Consider the following 26,889-nt stretch of genomic DNA (forward strand, 5'->3'; position numbering starts at 1 on the left):
AAGGCCCCAAGCTGGAGCCATCAGCCCCTCCAAGCCATTGGAGACAAGCCCAAGTCAGTTCCTAGTCATCTTTATAAAGAAAAAGCAGATCTGGGCAGGTGAAGCAGTTCTCCTTCCAGCCCGTGGCCATCAGCAACACAACTTCCCAAGGCAGCGGGGATCCAGCAGCTGGTTCCTGTGGGTCACGGCACTGCGTACACCACCCCAGCTCTGTCCTGCGGTCTGTCCAACACCGAGGGCCTGGGCAGTGATTCCTGCCCACCGAGCCGAGGAAGCACGCCTGGAGAGGTGCAGGACACACAGAAACCCCGGCTGCCCAGGCACTGTAGTGCCCCATCTCCTGTCTCACTCCTTGGCTGCTTTGCGCTGCACAGGTGTCTTCTGGAGCAGGGCCAGCGTGTCCCTCTTCTCCACCCGCCGCAGCTGCTTCTTCTTTGCTCGCTTGAGCTTCAGTGGGTTCCGGATCTGGGGGGGGGGTGGGGGGTGGGGAGAGGGGGCTTTCAGGCACTGGGGAGGCAGGCGGGACAGGCACAGCAGAGCTCCCTGCCTCCCACCCCTGCGGCACGGTCCCAGCCAGAGCCCAGCCCCTCCACAGAGCTGCAGGATGGGATCTTCTCCCTCCCACTGCTGAAGCAGCAGACGTAGCGAGGATCAAAGTGTGTACACAAAGCCATCTGGCAACTGATCAGATTTATCCTAAAACTCCTCCCTGGAAACATCTCCCAGTTGCCCCAGATCTCATGTCAGAGGTGACAGGCAATACCACATTCTCACTATCACCGTGTGGCTGTGCAGTTCCTCACTGCACCCTCCACGAGCTCCCAGGTCTCTTCCAGATGGAAAAGCCACAACCTCAAAGCACTGTATGCCTGGATCCACATCAGTGCCATGTTTCCGTCGCTCTATCACCCCATGTGCCGACCATCCCCGGGGCAGCCTCAGTTCTGGTTTTCTCAGGCTTGGAAAGGAAGCTGTCCCTCCCAGCCCACCCTGCAGGACACCGGTTGCCTGCTCGGCAGAGACACCCTCCAGCTGAAGCTGGCTTTAGTTGGATCTCCCCAGTCCTCCCAGTGCTGCTCACAGCATCCTTGAAAGGAGGAGCCAGGGAGAAGAACTGGAGCAAACTGGAGGCCAGTACCCAGGGTCTGGAGGCTGCTGGGTCTGCTGGGCCACCACAGTGCCCTCCGCTAGGAACGGGGCCCTGACTCACCACTTGGACAATCTCCGCCTTCCGCTCGTTTTCCAAGCGCCGCTTCAGGTTCTCCTCCCGCCGCCGCTTCTTCTCCTGTGAAAGCAGCATCAAAACATTCCCTGCAGGTCCCTCCCTCCCTCCCTCTGGCCTTAAACCCAAACCAGCTGATGCCGACACCGGTCAGGGAGCTGCATGGCTATGGCAGCACAAGCAGCACCTGCCCAAGCACGAAATCTGCTGCACAAAGCCAAACCCGCAGCGCTTTTCTCCCCAGCACAAGGCTCAAACTGACCGACTGGGTTTATTCCAAGTCAGTGACTTGCAGCACGTGACCGTCGCAGCCTGGATTTGGCACGATGACAAGGAATTCACTGTCCCAACTGCCCAGGGGAAGGGCAGCCGTGTGGTTTGTGCTCAGCCCACAGGGCTCTGCCACAATAATGCCATGGCCAAGAAGCCCAGGATGTGGGCAGAGACACACGGCTGTGTATGGAGAGAGGCAAAAAGTCTCTGCTCACGGCCTAGCTCCACAATGTGGCCCTGAGCTCGCCCTAGCAAAGGGAGCGGGTAGCTCCAGCCGAGGGCTGGGACAGCAGAGTCCCTGGCTCCCCGGCAAACCCGCCCCATGGAGGGCCAGTGCTGCACGCTCACTGCCCCATGGAGACAGCAGGCACAGAGGGGCTGGGTGATGCTGCCTGCAGGGTCCTGAGCCCCAGGCCCAGCTCCCAAGCCCTGTTACCTCACGCTCTCTCTGCTTCCCCTCCTGCAGCTGCCGTGCCAGGTCCCGGACAAGCTTCCTCTCCTGCCGCTCCTTCATCTTCCGTGCCCAGGAGGTGCGAAGGGCCTTGTCCTGGATCATGTGTGAGAACCTGGGCAGGCAGATGGGCCAGGTCAGCAGCTGGAGGAGGGAAAACTGCACCCCCCATGGCTCACAGACCCCCTGCCCACTCAAGGTCCTCTCCGGAAACTCCTCGGGCCAGAACTCTGTGAAACTCCCCCAGCTCAGAGCCTCCTGCAGCAGCCTCGCCCCTCGATATCCCATCCAAACCTTCCCCTCGGCTCAGGACTCCCCCAAAACAGCCCAGTCCCCGCCGGGTCCTTCCGCAGTCCCCCTACGAACCACCCCCATTGCCCCAACCAAAGCAGCCCTACCTGGGCCAACCCACCCCCCAAACGGCCCTGTCCCCCCAAAACACCCGCAGAGCTTCCCCCCGAGCTCAAGAACCCCCATACACCCCTGTTCCCACCAGAGACCACCCCAAAGCGTCTCCCCCCGCCCCGAGGCCTGAGCCCCCCACCCTGTGCCCACCTCTTTTTGCCGGGGTCCTTCCACACCCGCCCCGACTTGGGTCTGCCCCGCGGGATGGCCGCCACCGCTGCCTCCTTCCGTTTCTTGGAGGCTTTCCGACGCCGCCGGGCCGGGGCCGGGGCCAGGGCCGGGACTGCCTCACTGGGCTCCTCGGGGCCGGGGGCCGGGCCCGGGGCCGTCCCGCACTCCCCCACCATTCTACACGCTGCCCCCTCCCCGGCGGCGCCCGGTGATGACGGCAGAGACGCGCCGCCGCCATACGCATGCCCAGCAGGAAAGCCACGCTGAGCCCGCGGCCGCCATGTTAGTGCCGGGCAACACCTCCCGCTTCCCTGACGCTGCCGGGCGGAGGCCGCCATATTTGTGCCGGGCAGGCGTGTCGGCGTGCCTGTTATCGCGTCGTCGCGGCGGCCCGTGCCCGGTGCCCTCTAGCTCCCGCCGCAGCCCCCGCAGTGTGAGGGCCGCCAGCCCCTGAGGGAGCCCCGGAGAGACGCGTGGGCTGGGCTGGGGGGAGAGGCCTTTATTGGGGGGCAAAGGCGCGGAGGTGAGCGGCCTGGCTTGGGGTGCTGAGAGCTCTGAGGCCCCGCAGGGCCCTGGCCAGCCCCACCGTGAGGCACCGGGGACCCCCCTCGGCTCCAGCACCTTGGCTGCAGCAGGGCAGGGGCACACAGTGGTTCTTCACAGGGGACGGCTGCCAGCTTGGCCATGGCTACAGCGCCTGGGAGAGGAAAAGGGGGAAATTCTGCTTTTGGGGTCATGCAGAGAAGCCCCTGTGGGCGACCAGCCTGGGGCGGCCCCTCAGAGGAAAGAAGGGGGTGGATGATGCTGCCATGCTGCTGCTGAAACGCCAGAGCCAGTGTCCCACGTGCCCTCAGGGCTCTGGCAGGCAACAGGGCCCCCTCACCATGCGTGTGTAGTCATGCTGCTTGATGGCATCGTAGCCGAAGGCCAGGGCCGCCACCGCCGCGCAGAACTCCAGCAGGCTGAAGATGATGAATATGGAATCCAGCCCGTTGCTCACCATCTGTAGGGAGGAGAGCGGAAAGGTCCTGCAGGTCCTGTTCCCTGGCAGCACCCATCGTCCCCTTCCCCTGTGTAGCAATCGCCCTGTTTGCTTGTCCCATGCAGTGACAGGAGGCTTGGACCCACCACCTGAGCATGAACCAGGAGGCTCTACCTTGTTCTCAGCATCGAAGCACCAGTCAGGTTTCAGATAGTACGGCTTATTCTCGCAGCCAGGGATGTTGCGAGTGATGGCCGTGGTGTGGACAAGAGTGGCCACCAGCGTGCTCAGGATGACCCCCATATTGACGATGCAGCAGGTCTTCACCTGTGTGGGTCACTTCTCATCAGCCATCAGCAGCTATGTCCCTTCTGCTCCTGCCAAGACCCCCACGAGGTGCCACAGAGTGGAGGGAGAGGCTGCCTGGGGCTTTCTGTTTGAGCTGTCTGAGCAGGGGTGCCTCCAAATTGGATTATTCAACTCCGATCAAATATACTCCTGGACAAGCCAACCAGGGCAGCCACCCTCCGTGATGCCTTTTGTCTCCATCATCCGAGACTGACTCCACAAGGCCCTGAAGCATGGAAGATTGCCCCACCACCACCCCTGCTTGATGGGGAGGTTGCTGAGCACCTCCTGAGGGTGTGACACACTTTCAGTGCCTTGCTGTAGACCCTGTGGTGTGAATCTAGGCTGTGGAGGGGTCCTGCCAGCCGCTGGAAGGGGCAGGAGTTGCAGAAGCAATGGGGGGGAATAATTTGTCCCTGCCAGCCTGACCGCAGGGGACCCCCTTACCAGCAAGATGCTATCCCTTTTTTCGCTTTCCACGAGGAGAGAGCCTGAGACCAGGAGCTGCTCGGAAAACAGGAGAAGGGTGTCAGCAGCAAGGCACCCGCCCTGCATGTCCCGGTGCCCCTCCAGCTGTGTTTGGGGCTGCATGCACACCCACTCCATCCCCAAAGGGGACAGCTAGAGTATCTGGGTCTAAGAGGAGGCCCTGGTGATGAGTGGATCTGTGCCCTGATCCACCGAGATCCCCCTGTCCTCATAAGATGGTGAGGAAGGCCAGGCATATCCCTGCTTACCAGGAGCCCGAGCCAGAAGAGGACCCCACTAGCCACAGGGAGGGAAGGGGTGCTGTACTGTGACGCTGTCAGGATGATCCCGAAGCAGACATGGATGATCCCAGTGAAGATGTGGATGGTCTAGGGAAGGATGGGGGAGAGGCATCCCCCCAGTCACTCTGAGCCCAAAGTGCTGCCCGTCTGCCAGCACCAGCAAAGGATGGGTGTCACCATTGCTGTTAGCCACACCCAACCCGATCCCATGGCCACACCGCGTCCTGGCTGTGCCCCACAGTGCCAAGAAGGGACTGGGCACAGCTGGGCGTGCTGCCGCTTGGCACAGTGGCATGAGCTGGCAAAAGGAGCTGGTCCCAACCGTCACCGCCGCCCCAGCCAAGGACAACCTCAAGCAGCACAGTCCCTGGGGATACTCGGTCCCCGAGGTGCCCCATCCCCCCGGGACACTGTGTCTCACCCCCAGTGCCTTGGGCTGAGCCCTTCTGAAGCCTTTGACTTGAAATGATGATACAGCAGGTGTGGGTGGCCCGGAGCTGGAGGCCAACTGGGCTGCTCGGGGGTCTGTGGCCGGGATGACCTCCGTGATGATCCTCATGCCCCCAGAATCGGTCACCGTTGTGGCTGCCATCGCCTGTGGGCAGAGCAGGACTGGGGAGCCGGGAAAGCTGAAGGACCAGGCCAGCTCCCACCCTGCCCAGGGACCAGCACATGAGATGTGTCCACACAAGCAGTGACACAAGAAGCCGTGACAGCCTCTTACAAGGATGGCCCACACCCTGTCCTGCACCCCACACCTCACCCCCCACCCAGGTACCTCCTTCAGCCTGGACTTGCCCTCCTCCTCCTCCCCACAGCCACTGTTAGTGGTCCGTTCGGTGTCCGAACCTCCCCAGGAGGTGGTGGTCAGGCAGGGATGCAGTCCCTCTGCCCTTTGCTCCCTGCAGGAAGTTTGTTCATGGAAATCTCGTCAGGTCTCTCTTGCTCAACAAGGCAGCTTTGCCAATGGAGGGGAGAGAGGCTGGCAAAAACCCCACGTGCATCTGCCTGTGCATGCAGGGTGGGGGGAGAGGGAGGCGGGGAGAGGGGCTCTGCAACCCCGAGGTGCACATCACCTCCAAGGGCTTCACTGCAGCCTGGGGAAGGCATTGGACACTTGCCCCTTGGGATGCTCTGAGTAGGAGACTCCTCTGCCCAGTGCCCAGTCCTTTCCCTCCCCAGCTGTGGACACTTTGCTCAGACATTATCTCTGTTAGGCACGTGCCAGCCCTGGCAGGGTCCTAACGAGGTGCTTGGGCATTCATTTGGCTGCCCTCGTTAGAGCCACTACGAGACAGACAGCCCTGGCAATTCCACTTACAGGAAAAAGAAAAAAAAAAAAAAAAAGAGTGAAAAAGGACATGGCACAAACACCATAAACCCTGTTAGTCTATAAAGGTCCCAAGGAAGCTCCGTTATTGCCTTTTTATTTTCTTTAGGGTTTTTCTTCCTCTGTGAGCACCTTGAGCCCGTGGGTCTGCTCCCCGGTGAGGACAGCCCACCCACAGGAGCGAGCCGGGGGGCGGCAGCATGGTGTGCAGTGCCGGACGGCTCCGGTGTGGGCCCGGTGGGAGCTGAAGGGAAAGGAGATGCAGTTGTTTACGATAGGAAATGAGAGCTCAGCCTGGGAACGGAGCCACTGCACATGGCGAGGAGCTCCCAAGGGGCAAGTTCGGAGGCCCCCTTCCTCCCTCCGCCGGCCACTGGTCTCAGGTCTGCCAGAAAACAGCTATTTCCTTTGTGGCCGTCATCCCCATCTGCTCACCAGGAGGGCCACAGTCCTCCGCGCTGGCCCGCAAGGACCCCCCAGGTTTCCTGGATGTTCGGCGGGTGCAGGGTTGGATGCTGTGGGGTAGGATGCTGGGTGCTGGTCCCATCCCCTCTCATCCTCATTCTCCCCTGTGCTTGGCAAAGGCCCCAGCGCTGGGTGCTGCAGGCAGCTCTGGCTCTGGGACCACACAAGGGAGCAAAGGCCCCCATTCCTGCTGTGCAGGGGAAGGGGACAAGGGACAAACAAGATGAGGTTTGCTTCGACCTCCACCCATGACATGCTCTAGTCCGGCTCAGGGAGCAGGCAGGAGGGCGCAGGGCAGGTGGACATGGCCCTGGGACCCTGCTTGGGCTTTTTCCTCCCTTGGAGGCTGCGAATGTCTGAGCACTGCCCAAGCCTTTACTCAAGCTATTTCTTGGTGGAACAGGAATATTTGAGCACAGGGTTCTGGCATTTCTCGGCTCGGGCTGGCTTCACCCCGCGTTGGCAGCCACCGGCATCACCAGCATTAGGGGCCCCAATGCCCCATCTCTGCCCGAACCTCTCACCGCAGCCCCAGCAAGGGCCAGGACCCTCCACAGCCCCGTTCCAGCTGAGGATTTAGGAGCAGGTGGAGCAACTTTTGGAAGCGCCTTTTCCTTTCCTTTGGCCCTAGAGGGAGCTGAGACGCCTGGTTTGGAGGCACATCACTTCCCAGAGCTCGGCAGAGGCTTCCAGCGCTGGGGCCAGCAGCGGGGCGCGACCCCCAGCGAGAGGTCAGCAGCCACAGCCCCCCCAGCCCGGGCTGGCCGGGGGGGGAACAAGGGGATCGGTGGTACCAGGGCTGGGCACAGGCTGTAGGTCATGGAAAGTGGCCACATCTCGGTGTCTTTTGGGGGAGCAGAGGGACCAACAGCATGGCCACATCCTTGGCTCTTAAGTCTGCAGAGACACTGGAGTGAAGCTGTCTGGCCACACATCCCAGCAGACCCTGTGTTTCCCTGAGGATTTTTCCCAAAGGCTTTCTCTTCATCCGTGCTGCACAAGCTGGAAAACGGGGGACTGACTGGTGTTGACTGGGGTGATGGCCACGAGCCTGGGAGCAGGATGGTGCTGCAGAGGAGGGAGCAGAGTGCCAAGCAAGCCTCAGCAGCTGGGCTGCGGCTGTGGGGTCTCGGCTCTCCCCTGTCCCATTTTGGGTCCTTACAGCCAGCCCATTTCCCAAGTTCCTTGCCTGTTGGCTAGCAAGAGGGAACACAGTTGGTCTGTACCCTCTACCATGCTCTGGGGAACGGGAGGATTTTCTGCACAGCAGCAGGGGTTGTTCAGCTGGTAAACCCAGAGCACAGCTGAGCACTGAACCCAGAAGGTTTGCCCATAGCTGGGGGGCTACTCCCACCAAACCAGCCTAAATCAGGTCCCAGAAAAAAGCTGGTAGGACAGACCCAGCCAGCAAGGAGCAGCTAGCATCTCACCCTGATGCCTGGCTGGGCTCACAGCGCCTCTGGGAGGGGCAGCAGCAGGGGAGGGCAGGGGGCTCACCGGGCACTGCAGCCCACCTGCATCCCCCATTTCCCCTGGTGGAAAATGTCAGGTGGAAAAGAGCTCCCAGCACGCTGGGGAGGGGCTGCTGCCGGCGTTCCCCCATCCCACCGATGGCGTTCCTCTCTCCTGCAGCCCCGGCGGGACAGCGAGCACTTGGCCTTGTAAAGGGCTGCAACTGGCGGCACGGCTTTCCAGGAAAAACACAGGGATGGATGAGATTCGGCCGCGCCTGTTCATCGCACTCCTGATGCCTCTTAGCCTTTAACTTCTGCTGGTAACTTGTCAGCGTGCCTCTCTGGGGGGAAAGCCTCTCTCAACACCCCAGTGCTAACGAGTCCCACCAGGCGCTGGCTGGGGTCTGGCTCCAGCACCAAGGGGTGAGGAACACTTTAGCACCCGTGGAAATGCTGGGATCCCCTCTTTAGCCTTTATACAGGCAGGGTGTCCTCCAGCATTAGCGACAGCTTGTGTTCCCAGCTGAAACTGCCTGCTACGGTGGATTTCCTCCCAAATCTGCCTTTTCAGATTCCTAAAGCATTCCTGAAGTTTCAGTCTTTCAGCCAGAAACAGCCGTGACTGCCCTGGGCCCAGCAGCCGGGCTTGGTGAAATGGCTGAGCAAAACCCCTTTCTAAGTGAGGTATCCGTGGAGAAAGCACTTTTCCCTTTCTAAATAAAGCCAGATCCAGCTGGGGATGGCAGGAGCCCAAGGTAGGATGTTACAATTTATTTTGGAAACAGATGCCAGAAGGAGGTGAAGCTTTCAAGCGTCTGGCTGAGCAGATGCGGGGAAGTGGCAAGCCCGGTCAGCGGAGCCTTCCAGCCCTTTATTTGCAGGAATTTCTGGCTTTGCTGATATATACAATGCATTCCTTGGATTTTAGGTGGTTTTGTGGGGTTTTTTTTAGGTTGAGTTTTGCTCTCCTGACAGCTGGAAATCTTTTCTTTGCTGATTATTCTTCCTTTTAAATCTCCAGGAGCCGCTCACGCACGGGCTGAGTGCTGGTGCTGGGCAAGACGTCTGCCCCACAAGCGTGGCTTTTGGCACGGCCGGAGGAGCGCAAACACACCTGGTCCAGCGCCTGGGGACTCCCACGTCGATGGTTTCAGTACAACGGTCCTGTGTCCCTTAGGATGCCACGGGATGGATGGGGGAAGCCTGGCTGGGTGCTCAGGCTTGGGGGTGTTCAGCGAGAGCCCTCCCCAGCATCCCCTCCCACCAGCACAGGACAAGTTTACGAGCCTGGTGGAACCAAAAGTCCTTTTCCAACCCCAAAAGCCCTGCTTTTTTCCAAAGAAAATAGATTGCGATGGAGAAATGCTTTTCACAGAAAGTTGCTGCTTCCTGTGAAAAACTTTATATCCCCATAAAAATACCAAAAGTCAACATTTTGCTCTGCCTCCAAATGTTTCTGGTTCTCACAGGGCTGTTACGATACTGGTTCCAGAATGAGAAAGCCACATTTTCTGGGACAGGTTTCAGGGTTTTCTTTTTAAAAAAGCAGCTGGCTTTTATCTGTGCCGTGTTCCCTGGGAGGCATAGCACTCCCTGGCCAGTGACCGTGCCAGCCTTTGTATTTTCACTGCAGACACGCTGGTCTGTAGCCCCAGGACCGTGAGCTGTGGTGTCCCTGCTCTGTGTCCTGAAAACCCGTGGAGGGAACCTCCTCCAAGGTTGAAGACCAAGGTAGCCACCCTGGCTTAGGAAATCGGGAGGCAGGAGCAGGCAGAGGCAGGCTGGGGGAGCATCGCTGCCTGCTGGGGGGGTTCTTCCCCTTTTTGTTGCACAGGGCGAATCGAGGTGGCTGCTCCAGTGCTGGTGGGAAGAGCCATGGTGGGATGATTCTGCTCTTTGATGCCTTAGGGAGTTCAACTGCCCCAAGGAGACAGAACAGGGAGGGCAATGCATTATGAGAAGGGAGCTCAAAATGCAACCGGAGACAATCTTTTGGAGCAGGGACTGTGCCATGGAAAACCCCTCGAACCAGGGGCTGGCAGACGTGGCAGATGCAGAGCCGGATCTCCATGAAACCCCCACCGCACCACCCTAAGGGCTCGTGGGCAGGAGTGCATCAGGCGGGGCTCACGCTGCCATTCGGGGTGCAGCAGCAGCACTCCTAAAGCCTGTCCCAGATGTGTCCATCACCTTCCTGCTACATTTCAGCCTTTGATTGGTTCCCTCCCAGTAAAAATCCTGATGCTGCAGAAAAGCTCCAGCGTATCTCCAAGACTTCACTGAGGCATCGCAGGGTTTCCCAGGACAAGGAAGATCTGCCCTGAGAAAGTCCCGCCTGCCCCATCCCGGTGGGACAAGCGCATGGAGGAGATGCAGGAGTGATGCCACAGGCCAGGGGGCTGCATCCCCACCTCAGCCCCATGCAGTGGCCAAGCTGGGAACAGGGACCATCGCCTCCTCTGCCCGCTGTCCTCTGGGGCTCTGAGGCTGATTAACCCCAGCGGTAACCACCTGGGAGCCCTCCTGCCCGCTGTCTGGGGGCTGTTCCCAAACCCAGGCTCCCTGGGGTCTGACCAGGCACCAGCAAAGCCCCCAGAGCCTCTGGGACACAGCCCCCCTCATCATTTCGCCTGTCATGGGACCGAGCTGATGGTGGGGTTACATGGGGCTGTGGGCACATGTCTGGAGCCCCCTCCCACCCCAACCCTCTCCCGAGGCACAGAGCCCGTGGATGGGGCAGAGCTGCATCCTCCATCCACCCTCCGCTTTACCGGGGATGCTGCAAGGGAGGCAGCACACTTGGCTCCCGGCAGGCCCCGTCCTCACTGGCAGGGAACAGTGGCTGCCAGCCTTTGTCCCAGCATTTCTCCTGCCCACATTGCCACCCTTTTCACGTCCCTTTGGTCATCGCCACCCTCCCAGCTCACCAGCACCACGTCTCCCGGAGCAGGTCCCTCCCCATCACCCTGCTGGGTGCCCAGAACTTCTCTGGTCCCTACCACCCACTGTCCCCAGCCCTGGGGGTACCCACTTCTCCTCAGGAGGTTTCAGGGCTGCAGATGTGCAGAAATTCACATATAGGGAAGGAACACATTTCCACAGAGCCTTAAAACACCTATTCCTGCATTTCCAGAGAAAGCTGCACCTAAATGCAGTGACGTGGCAGAAAACTTTGAAGCCTTTGGAAAGATAATCTGGGTTTAAAGATTGAGGGGCTCTAGGTTATCGCCCACTAATGCCTGATTTCACGGGAAGGGGCATTTTGCAGCAGCAGCAAGAGGCTGGCTCTGTTCCAGCAGTGGCTCAGCATGTGGCAGTGGGATGCTCCAGGAGAAAAAAAAAAAGAGCCTGATGCTGGCAAAGGAGAGGGGAGCACCACACTGGCCAAAGCCAGAGGGACCTGCCAGCCTGGATGGGGGGGTGGCAGAGCTTCGTGGTGGCCCCCCCGGGGATAGAAAGCCTCCGTGGCTGCCATGGGAGAGGAGGTGCAGGAGGCTCTGGAGCCACAGGTGAGGAGCTGGAGCCATAATGGGCTGCAAACACGGGGTGAGCAGAGACAGCCTGTTCATCCCACTCCCCCAATCTCTGGGGCTTTTCCTACTCAACCAGCTCATTATTTTTTCAGAGCTTGAACAGAAATAACTGACAGCAAGTGAATAATCCATGAGGCTCTGGCTGAGCAGCGCGAGCACTGTCAGGGCATGGGGAGGAGGCTTTTGAAACAAGAAAGAAAACATTTAACTCAACCCAAAACTAAAGAAATGGTTCAAACAGGCACTCTCTGACCCTGCTCTGGGGCTGGAGGTGAGGTCTGTGGGGACACTGTCCTCAGACTGTGGTGAGGATACCCCAGGGAGGGAGCGCAGATGGAGAACTCCCCTTAGGGCACCGACAGGTCACCAGGTTGCTCCCACCCCTCTGAAAACCACCACCAGGCTCTCCATGAGCTCAGGATAAATAAAGCTTCAATCACCTACCGGCACACTGTGCCTAATGCTCAGCACCACCCTTCCTCCTTGTGAGGCTCTCAAGCATCCCCACCACCACGGGCTACTTAAGGATGGAAGTCGGTAACGAGCTCATCAGGAGCAAGCAGATCTCTCTTCTGGTTAAAAATGGGCCAGGAGCCCCTTGGTCTCAATTTCCCTTCCCACACATTTTGGAGGGACTGCAGCACAGGTAAGGTTTGGGAGCGCTCCCCGGGTCCCTCTGCTCCATTCCCATCACACAGGATCGCCCAGCCACGTTTGCAGCCTTGTGGGAACAGGGAGCATGTGCCACCAGCGTCCCCATGTCACCCCGAGGAGCAGCCCCAGCCGTGGGAGCAGCTCCTCCGTCGGTGTGAGAACCCAGAGCTGCTGCCATCACCGTCACCGCCGCTGGCAGACCAGCTGCTCCAGCAGCACTAAATACAGCGAGCCGGGCTGCTGTGTCTGTAACGGGGGGGGGGGGGAGAGACCAGGCGAGGGTGTTGGGGACAGGAGACCACTGAAGCCAGGCAGGATGAATCCTTTGCCTGACATACAGTGGCTCTGCGGGGCGGGGGGGATTTGCAGCTCCTGTGCTGAGAATCCCCAAAACGAGGAGACACATTTATTGGACAGAGCATTTATTTCAAAGATAAAATAAAGCAAACTGGATATGAGCAGAGGTAGATGGTCCGGCTGCCCACCCGGCTCCCAGCACATGTTGGGGTCTCTGTAAGCTGCCTGCTATACGGCTGCCAGACCTCGGGGAGCTCCTGATCCCTGACATGAATGAACCCCAGGAGCCAGCCAGGTATTTATAGGCAGAAACACCCCGTGAAGCCCCAAGATGCCCCCCCCCGCCCCCCCCGGAGAAGCCCGCTCTCCAAAGCAGGCAGCAGGCAAAGAGTGTCTCTTTGTGACCTAGCGCGGGGGCAGGAGATGGGCGAGGAGGGGGCAAATCCAGGGTGCTTGCTGGCTTTCAGGAGGGGGTACCAGTGTGTCCCCACCTGCAGCGCAGTAGGAAGAGGATGCCATAGCCCTGGGCATGGGGAGCTGGCTGGGGATGGTTTCGGGAGCATGGAGGCAGGACCCTGCACCGAAGTCCTTGGGGCCAGCACCTCGCTAGACTTCAGGGGCGGCCAGCTGCAAAGAAACCAAAGAGCTGCTGCTTCTAGGAGGGGACAGGGCTCTGGATGGCCCCTGGCACCCACCACCCCGTGGGGTCTGAGGGGGCTCTGGCCTCCCCCCTGCCCCCCACACCCGCCCATGCCTGGAGCAGCGCCCAATGCGGGAGGTGGAGGTGCCTGGGTGCTCCCGGGAATGGGTGACATGCTTTCCCGGCGCAGGGGAGGCACCGTCGGTGGTGGGAGGAGGTCTGTCATGCAGGCAGGGGTCGGACGCTGCTCCTGGGAGCCAGCCCAGCCCCGGCTCCACTTCTAGCTGGGCTGCTCTTTGGGATCGTGGATCACCTCAGTGTAGCTGGGCGGCTGCGGCAGGTCAGCCGGTGGCACTGCCAGGTCCACCCGCGTGGTGCTGGGTACGATCAGCATGGCCTGGGGGAGGGGGGCACGACAATGCTGGGGGTCCGGCCGGGGCTCAGCCCCACTGCCCTTCGCCCCCCTGCACTACCTCATTGGAGCTGAGACGGGTGGCCCGGCACCAGAAATTAGCGGTGGCCACAGCGATGCAGAACTCCAGGATGGTGAAGATGAGCAGCACGATGGAAATCCCGTTCCCTGCGAGCTCCAGGATGGGGAAAGCCCCATCAGCAATGCCCAGGAGGAGGAAACCCGGGCTCAGCCCCACAGGGTGGACGCCACCCCACATTTTGAGGCAAGGATTTTGGGGTTCCCCTCTTCCATCTCCCACCGAACCCAAGCACTGCAGCTGTGGCTCCGCAGGTGCCAAGGTCTCACTCACAGCCCTCTGCCTTGCCGCTTCTACGGCTTGCTGGGAGAATCCAGGGCGTGAGTCATCTCCCGAGTTATCAGCCTAAAATAGGTCAGGCGCACGGCGCCGCGCCGGCAGACGGCCCCGTGGTCGGGGTGCCGCCGGCCACGGGCTCCCAACCGTGATGGAGCTGAACCCCGCAGAGGAGCCTGGCAAAGACCCTCCCACGGAGGGGCTCAGGGGGCATCCAGGGAGGAGGCACAACAGCCCCTGGGGGGGTGAAAGGATAGAAAAGGGGACAGGGGAAGGTCCCAAAAGGCTTAGCCCCATCCGGGCAGGCTCAGCCAGCCCTGGGCACCGCTGCTCCTAAGGCAGAGATGGGGGAGCCAGTTGTGCCCCCGCTTACCGGGATGAGATAGCTGTAGTAGTCGAAGCTGGAGCGGTACAGCCCGTTCAGGTTGAGGTCTACGATGAAGGCGACAATGCCCAGCAGAGCGAAGATGGCGCTGATGATGTTCATGGTCTGGCTGCCCTTTACCTGCGGGTGCAGAGAGGCTTTGGGGGCAGCTCTGGGGCAGATGTCAGACCCCAAAGCTCGTGGGGACACCCACCACCCTGGCTTTGCCTGGCTGAGCCCTGGGGGACTGGCCATGGGTAACAGCGCAGGCTGTCATTGGGTTGTTTTTTTCCTTTCCTCCTTCATATTGCTTGTTTCCAGAAATAACCCTGACACAAGCTTCAAATGTGGCCTTGCCCCAGTGGGTTTCACCTGGGGCCGAGCAGCTCCCCGCCTCCCAGGATCCCTTCATCCAGGAAACAGGGCAGCGGTGGGGATCCCTGGGGTCACTCACCGCACACTCTGTGGGGCTCTTCTCCGCCCCGATGGAGAGGCAGCCTGAGATGATGAACTGCACCGGGACAGAGGGGGACAGTCAGCCACCACCACGGTCACCCTGAGCCCCCCAAACCTGCACAGCCACAGGGCACTGAACACCCACCCAACACTAACAAGCTATCCACAGGCACAGCCCCACAGCTCGCGGGGGCACAGTGACCCCCCCTTGTCTGTTGTTAGCCCTTGAGCTTTACAGCTGCTGAACCAGAACCCCCTGTCCCCATTCCTGGGACTCTGGCGGGCACCTCCTTGGTGGGAATCTCTCCCCAGTGGGCATCTCTCCCTGGTGGGCATCCTTCCCCCCGTGGGCATCTCTCTTTGGTGAGCATTCTTCCCTGGTGAGCATCCGTCTCCTGTAGGCATCCCTTCCCCATGGGCATCTCTCTCCCGTGGGCACCCGTCCCCTGCCCCAGCTACGCACGGACACGCCGCCCAGGAAGGGGATCTCGCCGATGACGAAGACGGAGGTGTAGACGCTGGTGAGCGTGGTCAGGACGATCCCGAAGCCGATGTACATGAAGCCGGTCATGATCTGGATGGTCTGTGCCGTGGGGCAGGGTGAGGCTGGGGTCAACACCCCCGCACACACACCGCGGAGACGGGGGTGCCCCGGTCCCCGAGCCGCTCCGGGGCCACAGCATCCCTCGGTGGGGCAGAAAGCCCAGGGGGTTGGAGGCGGGGGTGGGGTGGGGGGTGTCCAGGTGTGCCAGCCCCCCACCTCGCCCCCCGACTCACCCCCATCACCCGGTTCTTGCCCTTGGGCAGGGTCTCGGCCGTGTACATGACGGCGCGGCTGCCCAGCCGCAGGCTCCCCATCCCCTGCATGGGGGCAGCGGGACACCCCGCGCCGGCCCGCAGCAGCTCGGTCCCCCCGGAGCAGCCCGGCCCCGCCCCGCCCCCAGCCCATTGGCGCAGCGCCGCTGACGTCACAGCTTGCGGCATCCCCCCGGGCACCGCCCAGCCCACGCGAGTCCCCGACTCACAGGCGGTCCCCACCACCCAGCCTCGTGCGGGGATTCCGCGACCACTGGCGGACCCCCACGACCCACGGATGAGCCCCCACCGTATGGCTCTGCAACCCATGCGGGGACCCCAGTGCCCCGCCCCACGGGGGGGCTGCGCAGCTCACGGGTGGCACCCCCACCCACCCACGGTGGCAAAGGGCCATCGAACAGATGGGCTGTGAGGTGGGGGAAAAACAAGCAGCGACTCAAAGCCACCCCACCTCCAGTAGGGAGCAAAAAGCAGGGCACCCCGGGTGCAGGAGAGGGGACAGCTGGCCACTGTGCCCGCCCTCCCCGTTCAGGGAAGGGGTCCAGGCCATCATGGCCCCACAGCGAGAAGATGCTCAGCCCCCAGCCCACTCAGGGCCAGGGGAAGGGGAGATGAGGACAGCAGGAGTGCTGCCGCCACCTTAGCTGATCTAAGCCCTGCTGAGAGCTGCCCCCCAGCCCGTGGCTGTGTTTAAAAGAGATTAGAAAGAAAATTAAAAAATTAAAAAAAAAGCTCTCTGCACTGAGTTCCTGGAAGAAAGATCCATCAAAGGCCATTAGGTATGAAACGCCTCCGCGCTGCGGAGAGCATCGCCCAGCCAGGGCGCAGGGCTGGGCACGGCCCTGCCAGGAATCCCCCCCCCCCGAGCTGTGGGCTCCAGACCCCTCAGCACCCCTTCCCCAGGCAGGGGGGCACCCAGGCTGCCCATCAGCCAGTCCCTGCTCCCTGGTTGTGATGGAGGGGGTCCCGTCACCATTGCATCCCTCCCCCACCAGCCAGCTACTCCTCACTGCGGTGGCTTCGGGGTGTCCAGCCAAAAGCAAGAGGCAAGAACCCCAGGTAGGGAGGAAAAATAAACCAGAGTCAGTAAATAAAGCCCCATGGACAGAGGGGGCCACGTGGTACCGCCCTGCACACCATCACCCTGCACCTGGCACTGCCCACGCAGCCAGCACCCACACGGCGAGGGTCCAGGGGGCTCAGCCGTGACCAGGCACAGCCCGCCAGCAGCAGAGGACAGGCACGGCTCATGCCCCAGCCCAGGGACCTGCCCCACCCCCATAGCCAAGCAGCTTTGGGGAAACAGTGAGACCCCCTCAGCCCCTCTCCCCCAGCAGCCTAAGGCTGCACAGCCTCACACCCAGCACAGGAGCTGAGGTGTCTGTCAGCTCACTAACTTTCCCCCCACCCACCCAAGAGCTCCGCTCTTGCCCCTCCTTCCCTGCAAACTGGCCCAGTCCCCACCAGAGCATCCCCAGGGGAGGTGACGCTGCAGCCATGCCGGGGCAGGAGGCTGCACTGCCTCACTGCACTGGCATCCCTACATCAGGGACGGATGCTTTCTGCCCACCGCCCAGGCAGAGGGGTACTGGCATGCTGTCCCCCCACGCTGGCTGGCTCCCAGGTAGCCACGGCACAGAAGCCACGCTTGCTGAGGACCCAGGCCTCCTGCCCACCCCATGGTGAGTGGCACAGGCTGTCTGGCAGCACCCCAGGGACCTCTGGGGTACACAGAGGCACTGGGGACACATCACACACACCCCTACTCACCCCAAGCCCCTAGGGGAGCACACAGGCTCTGCAGCCCCCTCCCACACTGACCTGGCACAGCCTTTCTGCCACAGGTTTATTTCTAAAAAGAAGGAAGCGATGGCAGGGTCCACAAGAGCGGGGGGTCCCCAGGTATGGCCTGGGCACCACTGGCTGTGGTAGGGGTCATGGCCACAGCAGAGCGCTCCCCCACATCTTCCTCGGCCCCCCCCAGCTGGTGCCCACTCCGGCGGCGGCGCACCGAGCAGTAGCAGCCAGCCATGGCCACAGCGGCAAGGATGGAGCACATGGCCACCATGGCCAGCATGGTGCCAGGGACAGGGAGCGCTGGCCCTGTGGGGGGAGGCAGCAGGGTGAGGAGGGCAGCAGGGTCACCCCAGCCACCCCCCAGCACCGCGGGCCAGCTCACACTCACCAGAGTCCCTCTTCTCCCCCCGCACCACAGGGATGGAGGGGTGGGGAGGCAGAGCCGTGCTGGGCTCCGGTGCAGTCGGGAGCTCCGTGGGCACAGGGGACGAACCAGGCAGAGCCGAGAGCAGCCCCAGGGGACCGACACGGATGCTGGCTTCCCCAAGGAGCCCTGCAAGGAGAAGCCCATCAGGCACCGATGGGTACAGGCACCCCTCATAGGGCACATAGATCCCACCGAGGTGGGGACCCCACACTTACCCATGCTGCCAGGTAGCCAGCGCCGCCGCCGGCCCCCGCAGCCGGCCGGAGAGCCGCAGCACGAGCAGTCGGCCCCATCCAGGGAATGCCAGGCGGCTGCCACACGGTCATAGGAACAGGCTTTGCCAGCAGTGCTGGCAGCCCCCTCCGCCACAGCCTTCAGGTGACAGCGGAGGTAGATCTGCAGGGACAAGTATCCTGTTCACCCCCGAGCTGCCCCACGGCTCTCCACCCATCACCCCCTCCCTGCGAGGGTGGGTGGCATCTCACACCCCCAGCCCAGACCTGGCTGCCGGAGGAGTTTGGGAAGAGGAAGGTGTCCAGCTGGAAGCGGAGGAAGCGGTCTCCACGCTGGGGTAGGAAGCGAGAGCGACCAAGCTGCCCATCCCGCAGGCACCTACCAGGGTGGGAAACAGGGTGAGACAGGCACTGCCGCCCCCCGCAGGGTCCCAGCACGGTGGAGAGCAGCAATTCAGGGGGCAGCAGCCACCGTGCTGTGCCCAGCACTGGCACCCACCCGTTGTCAGCGATGACCTTGTATTTCAGCCGTGCTGCCGCGCTGGGGCTGGCCACACACTCATCCACGAAGACCCTCAGGGGCAGGCGGGGGTCGGTTCTCACCGAGGCCTCAATATTTATCAGATCCCCCAGGGAATAGGTGGGCTGGAGCAGGCGGGAGGACCAGGTACCTGGAAGGCACATGGCTGTGGCTGCCCCAAGCATCATCACACCAGGGCCCTGGCCAGGCAGGTGTGTCCACCACACACAGGGCAACGAGGGGGTCTGGGGGTCCCTACTCACTGTCATATACATCCAGGGCAAAGCGCAGGGGTCTCTGGTGAGCGATGGTGGAGCCAAAGGGGACCCAGGTGGGCTGGATGGCCCTGGATGAAACACTGCCCATCCTGTACCGCAGAGCATCCTCAAGTGGGGTGACGGGCTCCTGGGCACCCCTACCTGGCACATCCCTGCGCACAGGCACCCCCAGCACCCTCCCTGCCCAGGAGATAGAGGACCGAGGGGTCCCACAGTGGAGCTCACCCAGGGAGCGTGGGCACACAGGGCTCAGCAGGAGCCAGGCTCCATGGGGCTGCCTGCTTACCTGGGGTAGTAACAGTCCACAGGGAGGGAGAAGGGTCTGGCTCGAGCCACGGCCCCCCCAGCCAAGGGGTGGTAGTGGAGGACATTGCTGTAGTGGATGCTGTCCGGGAGGAGCTGGGGGAATGAACAGACACAGGGCTGGAGGTGTCACCTGGCTCAGAGCAGGGGTCCCCTTCCTGTCCCCAGCACCCCAGGAGGGGTGCTGTGTGCCCAGGAGCCAGAAAACCCCTCAGCACATGGCAAGAGCCAGGTTTCAGGTCACTGGTAATGGCCCCACTCAGTTTAACTAGTGCTCCCACCCTTGCATAAAGGGGTGGTTGTCCCCATGGGGACAGCAGGGCTCATGGGGACAGCCTTGGTGCTCACCCAGCACATGGGTGCAGTGACAACCACGGCACAGGCACCCTGATGGTTGTAGAGGACCCACCATGCCTGTCCCTCCCCTCGTGGTTTCCTCCCCAGCCACAGGGGCTTCAGCAGTCACGGCCAAGGATGCCCTGATGTTGTCCCTCCCCTGTGGGACACCGTGCCCCCTTCTTCCATCCTACACCCATGCCAAGAAGGTCCCTGCTGCCGCAGCGGCTTTATCAGGGACACCTCACCCCTGGCTCCTCACCTGCAGGGTGGTCCCACAGCCCTCCAGCGGGTGCTCCAGCCGGTACCCGTCCTGGTCAGCAGCCGTCACCCCACAGCTAGATCCCAGAGTCAGCTCCCCACCGGTCACACGGCTCCCCAGGAGCCCAGCCGGCACCACCACGGAGAGCCACATGTGGCCACACGTAACAGAGACTAGGTAGGGCAAAGAGGGGGGCTGAGCCAGCTTGCTAGGGACCCCCAGGCTGCCTGCTCCCAGGGGAACAAGCCCCCGGCACAGGTGGACCTCAAGCCCCCCTGTTTTACCACTTACAGCCTTGGGGAGGATGGGGAAAGAGGTGGCCCCAGGGGCTGAGCTGCTTTGGGCTGTCCCCCCAGGGCACCCATGTGGCTATGATGCTCCTGAAGAGCCTCCATGGGGGGATGTGGGGGGACACAGGACCCACCCCAGAGCTTCCCTCGCTCAGGACCCAGCCCCTCAGCCCCATGGCTGGTACATGAGGCAGCCTGACCTACAGACCTGCCCCGCCTGGGGTGGAGAGGAGCCCACAGTCTTCCTCCCCCAGCAGCCAGGCATTGCTGGTGCCCACCACCCCACAGCAAACAGCCCTCGGAGAGGGCAGCCAGACCCAGCAGGACTCCCCCCAAGCAGCCCCTTACCCAGGGCATCCTGCGCCCAGGCTGCAGCCACAAGAGCGAGCACAAAGCCCCTTGCAAAAGCCTTCATGGTGAGAGAGGAGGGGGAGAAGCAGTCCCTGCTGATGGCTTTTACACCTGGGCCAAGGTCGATGGGCCACAGCTCTCCCAATGGGGCGCTGGGTGGTCCCTGCAGCCCCACCCCCAGCCCCTTGCACCCACCTGGGGCTCGTCTCTGCAGAGCTCTCCTCCTCCCAGGGGGACAAACCGAGGGCCCTGGTCCCTGTCCCTGTTCCTTTCCCTGGTCCCAGTCCCTGTCCCAGCCTGGGGAGTGATGGAGAAGGTGGGGGTCAGTCACTGGGGGGTCAATGTGCTGCCCTCATTGCCCCAAAAGCAGGCTGGTCGCTGCACGCAGGGTGATGGGCATGTCCCTGGAGCAGAGCAGAGCCTCTGGGGAAACTGAGGCACAGTAGGGCACTAACCCCTGTTCCTTGGGCTGCGCTGGGACAAGGGGGCACACAGCTCACCCAGGCACCCTCAGCCTACCCTCCCCATCCCGGCTGCCCCCCAGCTCTGGCGTGGGCCATCAGGCAGGGGAAGGGGCGATGGGGAGGCACCGAGACAAGCAGCACTGGTCCTGGCACTGACTGGACCCTCTCTCCCCTGGGAGCCTATGGTGGGTCCCGCAGGGGTGGGAACCCCCCAGCACCCCATGGCGAGCAGCCTGCAGCACCAGGTGACCTGGTGGTGGACCCAGCGCTGCCCCCACATCCCGCTTCCCCCCATGGCTGCCCCTGCCCCAAGCTCGATGCTGGGGGCAGACCTGCTGCGTGACCGCAGCCGCTATGGTCACTGACACCAGTAAGGAACGTCCCTGCCAGTGCACCCTCAGGTGCAGAATCTGGTATTTGTTCCTGTTAAATTCCCCACCCTTGACAATTGCCCAATTGTCCTGGTTTTGGCAGGGATAAGAGTTATTTTTCCCTCGCAGTACCTGCTGCGGTGCTGTGGTTTGGATTTAGTATGAGAATAACGCTGATAACGCACTGAAGTGTTTAGTCGTCGCTAAGTGATGTTCGTACCAAGCCAAGGACTTTGCAGCTCCTCAGGCCCTGCCAGCAAGAGGGCTGGTGGGGCACAAGAAATTGGGAGGGGACACAGCCCGGACAGCTGGCCCCAACTAGCCGAAGGAACATTCCATACCATAGAATGTCATGCCCAGTATAAAAACTGGGGGGGGGGGGCTGGCTGGAAGCTGGTGATTGCTGCTCAGGGACTGGCTGGGCATCGGTCAGCGGGAGGTGAGCACATTGCTTGGGGTTTTTCCCTTCTTCCCTTTAGATTTTATTCTTTTCCCCTTCCTTTTTATTACAATTGTTATACTTTTATTATTATTATTGGGTTTTATTTTACCTCAATTATTAAATTGTTCTTCTCTCAACCCTTGAGTTTCATCTTTTCCCCTGATTCTCCCCCCCACCCCTCTGCAGGGAGCAGGGCAGCGTGAGCGAGCAGCTGTACAGCACGTAGCTGCCAGCTGGGGTTACACCACGCCACCAACGCTCCCCCCAGTCAGCCCCCTCTGCAGGGCTCTTGGCCCTCCAGAGAGTCACCAGCAGCTCCCAGTCTGCTATCAACCACAGCGACTGGTCTCCAGCCAGCTGTAGCCCCATTCCCTGCACCCCTTTGAGCCCCATTGTCACCCGGCATGGCAGCTGGACACCTCGTCCACAGGGACACTGTGAGGGACAGGATCAAAACTGCAAACCCCAGAAAAACAGCATCCCCCGCGTTCCCGTCATCCATGCGGTGGGTGACCTTATCATAGCAGGATATCACATCAGATAAGACGGGACTTTCCCTTGGTCAGCCCCAGCTGGTGGCACTCAGTGGTGGCATTGTTCTTTGAATGCTTTCAGTAGCACCCAGGATGACCTGCTCCGTCATTTTTCCGGGTACTGAGGTTAGACTAACAGGGCTGTAGCTTCCTGGAAAGTACAAAGCCTTCTTGTATGTTGGGATATGGTTGGTGAGCTTCCAGCAAGGCTCCCAGGACCTTGGGTTGATGACTGAGGGGGGGAGGTCCTGCTATGACACTCTTCCATGCCCTGGGATGAATCCCACCCAGGCCCACAGGCTCGCGGACATTCCACGGGTGATTTCAGTAACCGCAAATGGAAAATCACTGTCCCCGCAGCCATGACCCTCCAACTCTGTTGGACACCCTTGGGCACACAGATAAGCTGGCGGTGCTTGGCAGTGCTGCCGCAGCAGTGGGAGGGCAGATGACTGGGGAAGGGCACCAGGAGCAGCTAAAAGCAGAGAGGACGCCCAAGAGAGACGAGTGCCCACGGAACTCTGCTGGCCTGAGTGGACCTGCTTGCCCTGAGGACGAGATGTTGCTCAGCGTGGCTTTTGGCATTGGGGTCCTGCTGGCGCTGGCAGGCAGCACGGCCGCGCATGGCTGCGGTGAGTGCCAGCCCTCCCACGGAGGTGGCGGAGAGAGGCTTGTGACCTTGCGAGGGGCTGCGTGGAGGGGACATGGGGTCCCCAGTGACCTCCTGCCACTGAATGCCAGCGGTGTGCCTGGCCCCTCTCCCTCCAGTCGCCCCGCACCACCTGGTCTCCAAGCTGCTGCACCAGCTGGAGGACTCTGTCAAGAGAGATGAGCCACCAAACCCCAGCATCCTGCTGGCCATGAACCTGGCCGGGGCCACCGACAGTTCTGCCCGCCAGTGGCTGCTCCAGCAGATACAGAAGGAAGCCGTGAAAAAAGCCCAGAAAGGTAGGGAGGGGCAGGGGGTGCACCCCTATGGCAGCACCCGGTCCTGGTGGAGCCGGTACCGCAGGCTTGGCACTGCCGGCTCCCTCCGCCCTGGCCAGGGACTGGGGTGCTGGGTCCCAGCCCACCACACCGCCCCGCTGCTCTCTTGTCCCCCCAGACATGACCTCGGGACAGGTGGCTCTGTACGTGCTCGCCCTCCTCTCCTCCTGCCAGAACCCCCAGCAAGTCCACGCGCTTGGGCACACTGTCGACCTGCTCAGCATCCTGCAGCAGAAAACGGATGAGGAGATGGCCAGCCTGGGTACGCCGTGGTGGGAGTGGGGGACTGGGGTGACTGGGGAGCATCTCCCACCCCACACCCTGGCCCTGCCATCAGCTCGCCGCACTTTGTTCTGTAGAGACGGAGGGTGTCCCAATAACCACCCTGTACAGCGTGAGCCTGGACGCCCTGGCCCTATGCCTGGCAGGGGCGGGTGGCTACCGAGAGCCATCTGTGATGCTGGCCAAGCAGGTGCTGAGCCCTGAGAGCGACATCTCCGTGGGTAAGGGACCCCTCCGGCCCCGCCACGTCCCCTCCACTGGCAAAGCCCTGCTCCCGGCGGCTCTGCCCCGGTGGCCTTGGCAGTGATGCCAGGATCTTGCAGACACCCGTGCCGTGGCGGCGCTGGCACTGACATGCACGTACAGCCACGTGGATCTCCAGGATGAGCAGGATCTGCTCTGGGAGGCACTGTCGACAGTGACCAATGAATTCCTCGACGAGCAGGAGAAAGGCAATGGCATGATTGGGAACATCTACAGCATGGGGCTGGCCCTGCAGGTATGGGTGAGGGCTGCGGTGTCCCGGCCGCCCGGTCCTGCTCCAGGGGCTGCTCACGCCACCTCCAACTTCCTCCACAGGCACTGGGGGCCACAAGTAAGTTTTATGCCCCACGGGAGTGGGACTGCACCCAGGCCTTCTCGGTGGTGTACAAGCATGACTACCGCCTGCCCATGGCCATTGCCCAGGTCCTGCCTGCCCTCGTGGGCAAGTCGTACCTGGAAGCGGCTCATGTGGATTGCGACGCCATTGCTGGTATGTCCCCAAGCTTACAGTTGTTCCTGTCCCCAAAGCTGGGTACAGCTGGGGTTCACAGAGGTACGGCTGCTGCCGCCCAGAGCCCCCCCAGACCCTGTGGGGATGATGCTCCTGCACTGTGCCCCCTGGCACTGCACTGGGTGCCCACCCTGCCCCTCTCGCCTCCCTGCAGCCTCCATCACGGTGCACTACTCCGTCATCAACAAGCTGCGGGGAAAGCACTTCAGCTACACCATCTCAGTGCAGGTCCCACGCGGCTCCACGCTGCTCAGGGTGCTGCAGGAGGCGGCAGCGAAGGAGCCCAACAAGTTCAGGTGAGAGCCAGAGGGGCTGGGGCAGGGGGTCCCAGGGTATCCCCGAGCCCAGCTCCAAGCCCACCCGCTTCGCTGGTAGCTTCAAGACGGAGCAGACGTCCTGGGGCCCCATGGTAGTCTCCATCCACGGGCTGGCCGCCAGCTCGGCCGACAGGACATACTGGCAGTTCCTCAGCGGCCAGGACGCCCTCCAGGAAGGTGGGCCCGGGCTGGGGGGCGCTGGGGGCTGTACCCGGGGCCGCTGTGCCCCAGCCTCATGCCCCTTCCTCTGCCGCAGGGGTCGGCACGTACAAGCCGCACATGGGGGAGCATATCCAGGCTGTCTTCAGCACCTACTGAAGCCATCGAGGGATGCCACGACCCACCACGGAGGCAATAAAGAGCCACTTGCAGCACAGACCCCTGTGTGTCTCCCTCTGAGGCAGCGGTGCAGGGTGGGGGAGTGTTGCAGGGCATGGGGAGAGGCCAGGGCAGGCCTGGGAGGGGCATGGGAGCCTCAGCGGGGCTCCTGCCCGGCCCGAGGGTGGCGGGCACCGGGGGAAAGCGTCGTGGAGGGACACGGCAGGGATTCCGTCGAGCCCACCTCCCGGAACTAATGTTCCCTCGCCGCATTTCCCGGGGGACACCAGTGGGACGGACGGCGCTACCGGAAGTGTTCCCCGCCGGCTGGTTTCGCGGTGGCCGCAGGGCGGTGCGCTACAGGCACTTCCGGCCGCCGGCGGCGCGGCGGGGCGATGTGGCGATGGCGGCTCCCGCGGCCGCTGCTGGCCCGAGGAGGTCAGGGGAGCCCGGGCAGTGCCCGCAGGGGCCGTTGGCTGCCGGGGGGAGCGGGCGCGGGAGCCCGGGTGCCGGCGAGGATGAGCGGGGGCGGGGGGCGCAGCTCTGACACCGAGACGCCCGGGCCCCCTGCCATTAACGGGGAGGCGCTGAGGTCTGGCACTGCTGGCCGGCTGTAGGGGCTGGGGGGGGGGGTGTTGGGATCTGGCCCGCCGGGGACCCTTCCGAATCACCCCGACGCTGCCAGAGCAGCTCCCGGGAAGCGAGGCCGCCCCCCCCCCCCCCCCCCCCCCCCCCCGGTGCATCAGGCCCCGCTGTGAGTCCCCGCTCTGTCCCCAGGTCCCGGCGCTGTCACCGTCCCCCGGGCGGGCCTCAAGAAGTACGTGCTGCCCCCGGACTACAGCGGTAAGGGGGATGTGCGGCGGGGAGACACACCCCCCCCGGCGGTGGCGGGGGCACCCCCAATCGGCTGCCACCCAGCCCCGGGGTGTCCTGGGGCCGGTGGCCCTCACACGCTGGCCCCCTGGCAGGTATCACCTTCCCGGAGAGGACGAAGCTGAAGTTCGTGGACAAGGTCCCGGCAGTGCCCAAGGTCAGACGGGAGCCTCGGCAGCTACGTGACATCCGCGGCCCATCCAGGCAGGCCACCCACTTCACCCAGGGGCAGTACGGGATCCTGGTGAGCGGGGTGGGGTCCTGCGTCCCCCAGCTGGAGCCGTGGGGGTGGCGAGGGGGAAGCCCAGGGGGGCCAGGGGCTGCGTTTGGGCAGCCTGGGCAGGAGGTAGGGAGGGTGCAGGAGTGGGCACCCCCAGGCTCGAGACCCCCGTCTGGTTGGTGCTGAGTCCTTCCATGGGCAGTGAAAACACCAAACAAGCCAGCAACTGGAGGGGACCGGCACCAGACTGGCTCCAAAAAGCTGGAGTAACTGAGCTACCCCCATGAGGAAGGGCCCCAGTTTCTCCAGCGAGGGGATAAAGGACATAACACCGAGCTTAAACTGGAAAGGCAGCTCTGAGACATCCTCAGGGAGGCTGCTCCCCCCCACAAAAGCACGTGGGGAGGAGAAGGGTGATGGCTGCTAATGCAGGGCCAGGATCGGGGAACCTCTGTCCCCCTTGTCTTGCCAGCACCTGGTCCCTTAGGTGCCCTGTCCTCCCCCCGCAGGCCTTGGGGGGTGGCTACCTCCACTGGGGCCACTTCGAGATGATCCGCCTGACCATCGGCCGCAGCATGGACCCCAAGAACATGTTTGCCATCTGGCGTGTGCCAGCCCCCTACAAGCCAGTGACGCGGAAAAGCCTGGGGCACCGCATGGGGGGCGGCAAGGGTCCCATCGACCGCTATGTGACGGCAGTGAAGAGTGGGTGCCTGGTGGTGGAGGTCGGTGGGCGCTGTGAGTTCGGGGAGGTGAAACCCTTCCTCACGCAAGTGGCCAGGAAACTGCCCTTCCCTGCCATCCCTGTCAGCCGCGACAGCCTCCAGCAGATGCAGCAGGAGGAGGAGGAGAAGAGGCTCAACAACCAAAATCCCTGGACCTTTGAGCGCGTCATCACTGCCAACATGCTAGGGATGCGCAAGTACCTCAGCCCCTACGACCTGCATCTAAAGGGACGCTACTGGGGCAAATTCTTTCTGAAACACAGGGTGTAATGAGCGGCTGGGGAGGGGGCCACCTTAATTAAACCTTCCCCACAAGAACCTGTGTCAGCTGCTGTGGTTTTTGGAGGCGCAGATGTGGAGCCAGGAGCATCCCGGAGGTCATGTGTG

The 26,889-nt window shown here is 62.3% G+C and overlaps 6 protein-coding genes across 10 annotated transcripts; 2 read left to right on the forward strand and 4 right to left on the reverse strand.

The window, feature by feature from the left end:
- Positions 1–54: 54 nt before the first annotated feature.
- On the reverse strand, positions 55–2,730 carry CCDC86 (coiled-coil domain containing 86). Its single transcript, XM_055721747.1, has 4 exons — positions 2,502–2,730; positions 1,932–2,061; positions 1,211–1,285; positions 55–465 (listed from the first exon to the last, which is right to left on the reverse strand). Exons 1-4 carry the CDS (start codon positions 2,696–2,698, stop codon positions 346–348), a joined length of 522 nt encoding a protein of 173 aa, XP_055577722.1. The 5' UTR covers positions 2,699–2,730; the 3' UTR covers positions 55–345.
- A 276-nt stretch (positions 2,731–3,006) lies between these two features.
- LOC114015643 (membrane-spanning 4-domains subfamily A member 15) lies at positions 3,007–5,523 on the reverse strand. The gene is made up of 7 exons (XM_027804182.2): positions 5,401–5,523; positions 5,044–5,217; positions 4,590–4,709; positions 4,300–4,356; positions 3,679–3,831; positions 3,406–3,525; positions 3,007–3,219 (listed from the first exon to the last, which is right to left on the reverse strand). The coding sequence occupies exons 2-7, from the start codon at positions 5,212–5,214 to the stop codon at positions 3,211–3,213; spliced, it is 630 nt and encodes a 209-aa protein (XP_027659983.1). The 5' UTR covers positions 5,215–5,217; positions 5,401–5,523; the 3' UTR covers positions 3,007–3,210.
- Positions 5,524–12,463: 6,940 nt separating this feature from the next.
- LOC129736910 (membrane-spanning 4-domains subfamily A member 12-like) lies at positions 12,464–15,506 on the reverse strand. Of its 5 annotated transcripts, none has more exons than XR_008734090.1 (7): positions 15,360–15,506; positions 15,046–15,165; positions 14,581–14,637; positions 14,136–14,267; positions 13,469–13,575; positions 13,309–13,392; positions 12,464–12,982 (listed from the first exon to the last, which is right to left on the reverse strand). XR_008734090.1 is itself a non-coding variant. In XM_055721744.1 (7 exons), the coding sequence occupies exons 1-7, from the start codon at positions 15,447–15,449 to the stop codon at positions 12,962–12,964; spliced, it is 618 nt and encodes a 205-aa protein (XP_055577719.1). In that variant the 5' UTR covers positions 15,450–15,506; the 3' UTR covers positions 12,464–12,961. The 5 variants fall into 5 exon arrangements, 4 of the variants coding, with proteins under 4 accessions (XP_055577719.1, XP_055577721.1, XP_055577718.1 ...); XM_055721744.1 differs by having other exon boundaries at positions 13,469–13,582; XM_055721746.1 differs by having other exon boundaries at positions 12,464–13,392.
- Positions 15,507–17,230: 1,724 nt separating this feature from the next.
- On the reverse strand, positions 17,231–20,275 carry LOC106631121 (zona pellucida sperm-binding protein 3-like). The gene is made up of 9 exons (XM_027804181.2): positions 20,193–20,275; positions 19,555–19,727; positions 18,940–19,052; positions 18,639–18,742; positions 18,355–18,526; positions 18,123–18,234; positions 17,838–18,018; positions 17,584–17,748; positions 17,231–17,501 (listed from the first exon to the last, which is right to left on the reverse strand). The coding sequence occupies exons 1-9, from the start codon at positions 20,257–20,259 to the stop codon at positions 17,251–17,253; spliced, it is 1,338 nt and encodes a 445-aa protein (XP_027659982.1). The 5' UTR covers positions 20,260–20,275; the 3' UTR covers positions 17,231–17,250.
- A 2,044-nt stretch (positions 20,276–22,319) lies between these two features.
- On the forward strand, positions 22,320–24,742 carry CBLIF (cobalamin binding intrinsic factor). Its single transcript, XM_055721733.1, has 9 exons — positions 22,320–22,637; positions 22,774–22,953; positions 23,111–23,254; positions 23,352–23,495; positions 23,598–23,773; positions 23,854–24,028; positions 24,204–24,345; positions 24,425–24,543; positions 24,623–24,742. Exons 1-9 carry the CDS (start codon positions 22,343–22,345, stop codon positions 24,682–24,684), a joined length of 1,437 nt encoding a protein of 478 aa, XP_055577708.1. The 5' UTR covers positions 22,320–22,342; the 3' UTR covers positions 24,685–24,742.
- Positions 24,743–24,993: 251 nt separating this feature from the next.
- Positions 24,994–26,812, forward strand: MRPL16 (mitochondrial ribosomal protein L16). The gene is made up of 4 exons (XM_055721741.1): positions 24,994–25,122; positions 25,462–25,527; positions 25,653–25,801; positions 26,287–26,812. Exons 1-4 carry the CDS (start codon positions 25,080–25,082, stop codon positions 26,770–26,772), a joined length of 744 nt encoding a protein of 247 aa, XP_055577716.1. The 5' UTR covers positions 24,994–25,079; the 3' UTR covers positions 26,773–26,812.
- Positions 26,813–26,889: the final 77 nt, after the last annotated feature.

The sequence above is a fragment of the Falco cherrug genome, chromosome 10, assembly GCF_023634085.1.
Source record: "Falco cherrug isolate bFalChe1 chromosome 10, bFalChe1.pri, whole genome shotgun sequence".
In the NCBI taxonomy this organism is placed as follows: Eukaryota; Metazoa; Chordata; class Aves; order Falconiformes; family Falconidae; genus Falco; species Falco cherrug.

Coding starts and splice junctions, on each gene's coding strand:
- CBLIF (XM_055721733.1), top strand. CDS start 22,343: ATGGAAAATCACTGTCCCCGCAGCCATGACCCTCCAACTCTGTTGGAC. Junction 23,496..23,597: donor TGAGAGCGACATCTCCGTGG/GTAAGGGACCCC, acceptor AGGATCTTGCAG/ACACCCGTGCCGTGGCGGCG. Junction 23,774..23,853: donor GCATGGGGCTGGCCCTGCAG/GTATGGGTGAGG, acceptor CTTCCTCCACAG/GCACTGGGGGCCACAAGTAA.
- LOC129736910 (XM_055721743.1), bottom strand. CDS start 15,449: ATGCAGGGGATGGGGAGCCTGCGGCTGGGCAGCCGCGCCGTCATGTAC. Junction 15,166..15,359: donor GCAAGAACCGGGTGATGGGG/GTGAGTCGGGGG, acceptor CCCACGGCACAG/ACCATCCAGATCATGACCGG. Junction 14,268..14,580: donor AGAGCCCCACAGAGTGTGCG/GTGAGTGACCCC, acceptor CTGCACCCGCAG/GTAAAGGGCAGCCAGACCAT.
- CCDC86 (XM_055721747.1), bottom strand. CDS start 2,698: ATGGTGGGGGAGTGCGGGACGGCCCCGGGCCCGGCCCCCGGCCCCGAG. Junction 2,062..2,501: donor AAGGACCCCGGCAAAAAGAG/GTGGGCACAGGG, acceptor CTGCCTGCCCAG/GTTCTCACACATGATCCAGG. Junction 466..1,210: donor AGGCGGAGATTGTCCAAGTG/GTGAGTCAGGGC, acceptor CCCCCCCCCCAG/ATCCGGAACCCACTGAAGCT.
- LOC106631121 (XM_027804181.2), bottom strand. CDS start 20,259: ATGAAGGCTTTTGCAAGGGGCTTTGTGCTCGCTCTTGTGGCTGCAGCC. Junction 19,728..20,192: donor CTGGGCGCAGGATGCCCTGG/GTAAGGGGCTGC, acceptor TGCCCTACCTAG/TCTCTGTTACGTGTGGCCAC. Junction 18,235..18,354: donor AAGGTCATCGCTGACAACGG/GTGGGTGCCAGT, acceptor CCACCCTGGTAG/GTGCCTGCGGGATGGGCAGC.
- LOC114015643 (XM_027804182.2), bottom strand. CDS start 5,214: ATGGCAGCCACAACGGTGACCGATTCTGGGGGCATGAGGATCATCACG. Junction 4,357..4,589: donor TCTTCTGGCTCGGGCTCCTG/GTAAGCAGGGAT, acceptor TTTTCCGAGCAG/CTCCTGGTCTCAGGCTCTCT. Junction 3,832..4,299: donor AAAGGGATAGCATCTTGCTG/GTAAGGGGGTCC, acceptor TGACCCACACAG/GTGAAGACCTGCTGCATCGT.
- MRPL16 (XM_055721741.1), top strand. CDS start 25,080: ATGTGGCGATGGCGGCTCCCGCGGCCGCTGCTGGCCCGAGGAG. Junction 25,123..25,461: donor GCCGCTGCTGGCCCGAGGAG/GTCAGGGGAGCC, acceptor CTCTGTCCCCAG/GTCCCGGCGCTGTCACCGTC. Junction 25,528..25,652: donor GCTGCCCCCGGACTACAGCG/GTAAGGGGGATG, acceptor GCCCCCTGGCAG/GTATCACCTTCCCGGAGAGG.